The sequence below is a fragment of the Penaeus vannamei genome, chromosome 8 (genome assembly GCF_042767895.1).
Source record: "Penaeus vannamei isolate JL-2024 chromosome 8, ASM4276789v1, whole genome shotgun sequence".
Taxonomy (NCBI): domain Eukaryota; kingdom Metazoa; phylum Arthropoda; class Malacostraca; order Decapoda; family Penaeidae; genus Penaeus; species Penaeus vannamei.
The window spans coordinates 34,644,095-34,652,197 of record NC_091556.1 but is presented as its reverse complement, the minus strand read 5'-3'; the positions used below and the strand labels follow the sequence as shown (position 1 = coordinate 34,652,197).

Genomic DNA, 8,103 nt, shown 5'->3' with positions numbered 1-8,103 from the left:
TGCTGAGGTTACACTGTATATATCACAGTTATCACATTGAGAAACCCATAATATAAGAAGACCTGAAATAACTCTTATATTATCATTTCAGAGAAAAAAAGTTGAAACCTACTGCATTTTTGTTCATTAAAAGTATTCCTCACATTTAGGTATATCCTCTTTTTTTCTTTTTCTTTTACATGACCTGAAATGTCTGGTCATGACAAAGGTTTGTAAAATCTTTTCTTCACTTTTCACTGTATTTTCACAGAACATACATGATGCTTACATCCTAAATATACAGAATTTTAAAAAAAGGAGTAATAATAACTTGAGAAATCATTGAAAATTTGGATTTCAGGCTAAATGTATCACTTTTATGTGTAAGTTTGAGCTGCAATTGTGTAAAACATCACTAGCGTGCTGGCCACAACCCACTGGTGAATTCTTCTTGGGACACAAGGCCACCCAATCCTAGACTCTCAAGGTGGTTGAAGTAAAAGGTCAGCTCGCTTGTAACCACCCTGAAAGACAGAGACTATTTAATGCAGAGAACATTTCCAAATCCCTTTATTTATTATTATCACAGCTAACATCTTCCAAAGGAGAGGATACTTCACTATTTAATCACATTACAAAAGCATGGATAGTACTCCACTAGAAAACAATCTTATTTAACATTCCACATTCACTTAGCAAATCAAAAATTACTGTAGTCTGGCAATAAGTTATGCACAAGAGATCAAAATCTAACAAACTGGCAATACATACTATTTCATATGACTTCTACTTAATTCATAGTTTTTACCAACACATCTTTTTTTACCTGTTCTGTCTGCATGAATTGCTATCAATATATATATATATATATATATATATATATATATATATATATATATATATATATATATATATATATATATATATATATATATATATATATATATCTTCATTTTTAACAAACATTAAATAACAGAAAAGAAAACCATTGGCCCCTGATTTGGTACTTACCAGCTCTTGGGTCCTACAGAGGACACATTGAGCCTCACAAGGTGAACTTTTAATTTTTCCTTCAGGACAGATGTGATCTTCTCAAATAACTTGTACATCTAATGGAAGAGATGGTAGTACAAAGAGAACAAGGTATCAAAAGTGGTTCATTTAGCCATTGTAAGAGTACAGTAAAAATGCTCTAACATTCAAAACCCTAATAAAAACAAAAGCAAAAGGCAAGGTTACTCAAATAAACGTGTCAGGCCTTCTAATTCTGACACATGATCTCAAATGTCATTCAAATAGAGGGGGAGGAAGAGGAGGAAGAAGAGGAGGAGGAGGAGGAAGGGGGAGGAAGGAGGAGGAGGAGGGGGAGGAAGAGGAAGAAAGAGAGGAGGAGGAAGAAGGGGAGAAGGTGCAGGAGGAGGAGGTGGAGGAAGAGGAGGGAGAGGTGGAGGTGGAAGAGGAAGGAGAGGAAGGGGTGGAAGAGGTGGGAGAGGAAGAGGTGGAGGGAGAGGAGGAGGAGGGAGAGGAGGAGGAAGGAGAGAAGGAGGAGGAGGAGGAGGAGGTAAAGGAAAGGAGGAGGAAGAAGAGGAGGAAGGGGAGAAGGAGAAGGAAGAGGAGGAGGAGGAGGAGGAGGAGGAGGAGGAGGAGGAGGAGGAGGAGGAGGAAGAGGCAGAGGAGGAGGCAGAGGAGGAGGTAGAGGAAGAGGTAGAGGAGAAGGAGATAGAGGAGTAGGAGGAGGAGGAGGAGGGAGACAAGGAGGAGGAGGAGGAGGAGGAGGGAGACAAGGAGGAGGAGGAGGAGGGAGACAAGGAGGAGGAGGAGGAGGAGGAGGAGGGAGACAAGGAGGAGGAGGAAGAGGAGAAAGAGGGAGAGAGGAGAGGAGGAGGAGGAGAAAGAGGGAGACAAGGAGGAGGAGGAGGAGGAGGAGGAGAAAGAGGGAGACAAGGAGGAGGAGGAGGAGGAGGAGAAAGAGGGAGACAAGGAGGAGGAGGAGGAGGAGGAGAAAGAGGGAGACAAGGAGGAGGAGGAGGAGGAGGAGGAGGAGGAGGAGGAGGAGGAAGAGGGAGAGGGAGAAGGAGAGGGAGAGGGAGAGGGAGAGGGAGAGGGAGAGGGAGAGGGAGAGGGAGAGGGAGAGGGAGAGGAGGAGGAGGAGGGAAAGGAGGAGGAGGGAAAGGAGGAGGGGGAGGAGGAGGAGGAGGAGGAGGAGGAGGAGGAGGAGGAGGAGGAGGAGGAGGAGGAGGAGGAGGAGGAGGAGGAGGAGGAGGAGGAGGAGGAGGAGGAGGAAGAAGAAGAAGAAGAACAAGAGGAGTCATGTATATATATAAACATCTGTCTACCGTCAGAATGAAAAGTCTTCCCAATCCTTAACATACTAGATTATGGTTATACCTAGAATTATGAATAAAAAATAGTTACTTCATAATCAAGTTTGAGCATTTCATTGTCATTTAGCCTGAGATATGCTATTATATTTGATTTATCTTATAATAGTTCAGAAGAAAGAAATATTGGATTCAATACTAAAATTGCGAAAGACCAACCTGCTGCGGAGGCAAAACACCTGAAACAGCTTCATGCAACTTTGAAACTGCTTTCAGAATACCATTGAAAGCTGGGGAAGGCACAGGAGACCGTGCCTCCCACGATGCAAATTGGCGCTCGAGAGTGTCACTCATCACACCTACAATTTTGGCTTCTATCGCTTCACAATGTTCTCGGTATTCACGAGTAACCTGCCATCATGAAAATAAAAGATCAACATTAAAAAAATGTGAATACTCACTAACAATTTTATAGTTTAAATAGGAAAATTAGCTAGACTTCTAAACAACAGTTCAACCTATCATTATTTCAAAAAGGACATCTCAACAAAAATAGTCTCATCCAAGTGCATGTAAAATATCTAATCAGAATTAGAATAACAAAAGCAATGACATTCAAAACTAATTAAGCAAACAGAATCTGAAAGAGAAACTCTGCATTAAAAAGTTTTTGGCTACAATAATTAGCTAATCGTGTGTTAATGATGGCTCAACAAAATACAATAAAATTCTCTTTTACAGCACAATTACCAAGAGATAAAATCTTTCTTCTTGTTTTCCTAATGTCATTTTTTCAAGACGTTCCAATACGTGAACTTTACCAAGATATTATATGAGACATGTTATCAGAGATAAGCAGGTTTGAAAAGACAATCTTACTCTTAAGGCAACCTTTATGCAGAAGACTATAGTCTTATGACTGATATTTAGTGCAGGTCAACCTTTCTCCAATGCCTAGTTTCCTATAATGTTTACACTCCAAACAAAATCCAGTACAACTAGAAGAGAAAACCTAAATCCCAAACAATATTGAGGAAAAAAGAAAAGAAAAGAAATAGAAAGGAACTTGTCTTTACAATAAATTAGGCTTGCTTGAAATTTATTTTTGACTCGTCTATGGTTACCTGCTGCATTCCATTAAACGTCTGTCTCACTTAGAATTGGCACTTTCAGTCTTATACAAGATTATAACCTATAATTCACATCCCTTTCATATGTTTTTACATGATATTTATCAACAAAAAGTTACTATACCTCTCAATGCTATAATATATGATGCAATTTGATCATCAACATCTCAGATTTCTAGTTGCTTTTTAAATACTATTTGTAGGCTTTGGAATAGATTAGCTTCACAGACTAACTTCTCTTACTTTTGATAAGTTTTAGAGTTCAGCTTATCCATTTTTACTATGAAAAGATCTGATAATTTTCTACCTTCCCTTTATTTCTTAGCTATGTTTCGAACTTCACTGACACCTTTGGTGTTATTATATGTTTGTTAATTATTTCAGCTTTATCAACTGTAACACATAACAGAAAACTGATTTTCATAAAGCACCATTGCTAGCTCTGAGTAAAAGAAATCAATTGAAACTCTCCTAGCTATCCAAACAGTTACTTAACCAGGTCTGGCAACAAGGACAATAATCCCTGCCTACTCCTTGTTTCCATAACTGGATAACAGTTAAAAATAAAGCTTAACCCATTATTGATGGGAAAATGTTGTGTTCACTTTAGTATTGTTTTGTTAAATGTTTCTGTACATGGATGGCTATGCTAGTGCTTAGCCTCAAAGGAGTCAATTAGTAGATCTTGTGACCTCACCTTTCCATGAAGTAGCAGGAAAACACTTTTTTTTTTACCAATGGTATCAATAACAGTGTTATTTTTGTTACAAACATCATAATTACTATATTGTTATTGACATTACTAACAACAGTATTAACTACTAGAAAATATTATCAAAAATCAAGGAAAAGGTTTAACAGGTGAGACAAGTAGTTCTCGAAATTGGCTCATTGGTGACTTAGTCCTTGTGGAGCCATCTACATGTAAAAATAATTACTAAATTAAACACACAGTGACCATGGCATGTACGCACATGCCATCCCCATCGGCAAGTGGTTAATATAGCCAGATTTAGCCCATGGGAATTGAGTGACAGGGATATTTAATTGGGAAAAAAAAAAAATGCCCCATGGCTGGTACCTGCCATGGGGCAGGTACCTGGAATATATCATGGAAAAGTTTGGCCGAGGGACAGGAGATGGAAATACCTCATCATAAGAAATTAATGCCAAGGGAAAGGTGATGAGGGCACCTTGTCATTATTACAAAAAGCATTTGTAGGGATTTTGACTCTGAGAGCCTTCATTATATCATTATCATACATTTCTTATTCAATATTTTGGAAGTAGAACTGACAAAAATTTTATATTAGAAAGGCTTACTCAATATAATGCCCTGATCTTCAGTCTTGATGTTCAGATGTCAAGAATAGTGGAGTTAAAGGAGGAAGATAAAACTTACCAATAATTTAACCCATAGCACCCATCTGCTTCATGGCAATTATAAAGCCCAAAATATGGGCGTTAGGTTTACGTGAGCGGCCACTCTGACAGGTGTGAAGCTTGTCAGCCGGGCGCACACAAACAATCGTGCAGTGACAAGACCCTATGCCTCCCCTTTGCAATGTTATCTTTTTTTTTATGCACAAGCATTTTTAGCATTTTAGCCATTTTCCAAAGTTCATACTTGTCATTTCATTTGCTTTAACAAATAGTAATAGACTGTTTTTCTTGCACAGACTCTATATCATCTCTCTAAGTTGTCCATAAGTAACATTTTGTTACTTGTGTAATAATTTTTTAAATAATATTCATTTTTCTGTAATACAACTTTCACCACTAGTCACAGCAGCCAGGAATAGAATACTAAGCACAGAAATGGTGTCTTCCCTGGTGTTGCTACTCTTACTGTCATGGGTCGCAGGCACTACATTCCACAATCATTTATCAATGGAAATAATGCAAAAGTCCCTTTCTAAACACCAAATGAGTCTAATTGGCTTTTTAGATGTCTGTGAAAACATGGAAAGTCCTTATCATCATCCCAGCCATCAGCCAAATCACTCACAATGGCAAGATCGAGTCACCCCAGCCCACAGCCAGATTTTCCCATGACATCATGTTCACTTCACCCAAACCCCTCGAGCCAAATCTTTTCATGGCATGAAGATCACATTATCCGGATCATTCGGGTTAACTCTGACAAATTCAATTTATCATGTAATAACTGATTCACTTACTTGCTCTATATTCTTTGTAACAACAGCTGGTCTCAACAAGGCAGAGAAGTGTGTGTTAAGACGAGGAAGCAAAGTCAGCAACAGTTGCAAAGATCGCCATGCCAAGGCCAGGTTGCGAGTTGTTATAGTTTTGAGTCCAAGAGCAACTGCACCAGCTTCAACCAAGAGTCTAGAAAAGAATGGTCAGTATAAAATATCAACCATAAGTTAACATTCTGAGAATTATCATTCTCATTATCATTAGAAAAAAATAAATGTCTTGCTTAAAAGCAGTTCTTTTATTTATCTCATTATTTCAAAGAAAGTCTAACTTATTCATAACTCACCTACAAGTGTCAGAGTTGAATCTTCTTAACAAATCAGTCAGACGTGTCAGAAGTTGATGCGCTGCCAGCCTCAATGTGGATGCACACTCAGAGTACTCCACAATTAGCCTTACTACAACTACACACACACCAACCACAATGTACTCTTCTCCATTGACAACCACACCACCACCCGAGCTACTACTACTGCCATTGATAACACTACCAGTGCCACTACCAGTGCTACCACTTGCACTGTGGTTCTGTTCAACCACACCATTACTGAGAGTGGCTGTGGTTGTGCTGGCTGTGGTAGTGGCTAAGGTGGTGGAGGATGGTGTTGTCGAAGAAGCTTCTATAGTTTCCTTCTCTTGCTGACTAGCAGGGGGTGATACTAGAGTGTCTGATGGGAATAATGAAAAATACACCTGAATATTGTAATAGTGAGCATTCTAAAAACTGTATTTAATACTTTTGCACACCTAATTACCTTTAAAACAGCTTACCTCTTTACCCTGACATCAGATTAATACTGAAAATTTTAACTGATCTACCTCTGCTTTTTAGATTATGACTGAAGTTAATGCTGTGTAAAGAAATGCATTTAATATGGATCCAACTGCTGTTTTCTGTCAATACTGTCTCATTTATATTTTTATTTTCTCTTTACAGACATATTAGCTACATATAGAAATCTCTATAGCTATTCCCATGTCTCTACCTCCCACATAATAATGGTATTCTCCACCTAAATCTCATGTCATTAATGCAGCTCGTAACACCTTTCTACCCTACCTGTAGCTGATATATGGTCCAAAAGGTGCTGAAGATCTGGTGGTGCTGGAACTGCCCTCCATCGCTCACTACTTAGATTCAGCTTCAGCCTTGCTTCCCGTTCTTCATGAAATCTTGATACAAATCTAGTTGCCTGAAAATAGTTTTACATACAATGTTTATATAGTCACTTGTGTATTCAATATATAATATATTAATATATAGATACTTTCTTGAAAAAAATATTTCTCTCTGAGAAATAAAATTTGAGAAGATTACTGAAAATTAGTAGATTCTTTGCTGATCATCTTGACAATGATAAAAAAGTTTCTCTTACAAGTAACATAACCTTTACCATGAGATGTTATCAGAAAAAGGAAAAAAAAAGTATTATCAAGGCTTCCATTTTCTTCCATTACAAATTTCCACAAATGAAGTACTGAAAAGCAAAGCATCACTAATACAACTGCAGGGTAGTGGAGAGCCACAAGATATTAATAAAATACAAAATATCCAACCTGTCCTTGTAGACCCATTCGGAATGATGTACTTTTTCTGCCACAAACAGATTCAGTGTCTGCCACAAAGTCTTCAATTATGCGTGACAATGCTAGGAATTCACTTGCAGTCATCTTATCTAAGCCATGATCCCTAGACCTAAAATATTGGAAAAAAATTAATTAGGAAGATTCAGAGTGAAGTAAAATTCTTTAAAAATCCCATTTAGGGAACATATCTTGACAGCTCCCTTAAATGTAATAATTCATTGTAAACTATCATATATTTCTACCTTGCATGTAGTAGTTTTGCACATCGATCATGAGCATAATCGCATGCTTGACAAAGTATCTCACGTAGGCCACCTAGCACTTTCCCACATGCCACCTCTCCTAGCATTGGATCTCCATCACTACTGCTCCTGAAATAACATCATCTCTGTCACTTCATAGTAATGAGTATCAGAAGATAAACTTATATATGATCTTTCACATTCATGATTAGTACCACGTATCATTTATTAATTCTTAAAATTTTCAAATTAGTCTTGATTCATCTAAACTTATAATTCCTTTATCTTTTGCTATAAGACTTAACTGAGGTATAAAGGATAACATACATGGTTACTAATGATGCTGCCTGAACCCCTTCTGTAACGGGCTGGGTTCTTCCTGCTCCAGCTTCAACAGTTTGTACCATGACCTCAGTGATGCCCTTAAAAGTAAGTATTTAATGTTAGTTTAATTTGTACACATTTACCAACAAAACAGATCTAAATATTTTTATTTTTCCCTGAAAAAATGTGTTTTGCTCATGGGAGCTTGTAATATTGTGTAGACTGTGCAGACAGAATGGGGAGAGGATGGCAATCATAACCATGTGAAGTAATTGCAATATGCCCCAATGAGTTGTGGCA

The 8,103-nt window shown here is 37.9% G+C and overlaps 1 protein-coding gene across 1 annotated transcript in view; it reads right to left on the bottom strand.

Annotated features, from left to right (window-relative positions):
• Positions 1–220: 220 nt before the first annotated feature.
• Positions 221–8,103, bottom strand: part of scat (VPS54 subunit of GARP complex scat) — a 28,718-nt gene continuing 20,835 nt past the window's right edge. The window contains exons 13-21 of the mRNA XM_070124610.1: positions 7,807–7,901; positions 7,480–7,608; positions 7,208–7,346; positions 6,711–6,843; positions 5,937–6,318; positions 5,611–5,779; positions 2,520–2,711; positions 991–1,088; positions 221–503 (exon numbers count right to left, since the gene is read on the bottom strand). Of these exons, the coding sequence (XP_069980711.1) occupies positions 395–503; positions 991–1,088; positions 2,520–2,711; positions 5,611–5,779; positions 5,937–6,318; positions 6,711–6,843; positions 7,208–7,346; positions 7,480–7,608; positions 7,807–7,901 (1,446 nt within the window). The 3' untranslated portion in view covers positions 221–394. The remainder of the gene's footprint in view (positions 504–990; positions 1,089–2,519; positions 2,712–5,610; positions 5,780–5,936; positions 6,319–6,710; positions 6,844–7,207; positions 7,347–7,479; positions 7,609–7,806; positions 7,902–8,103) is intronic.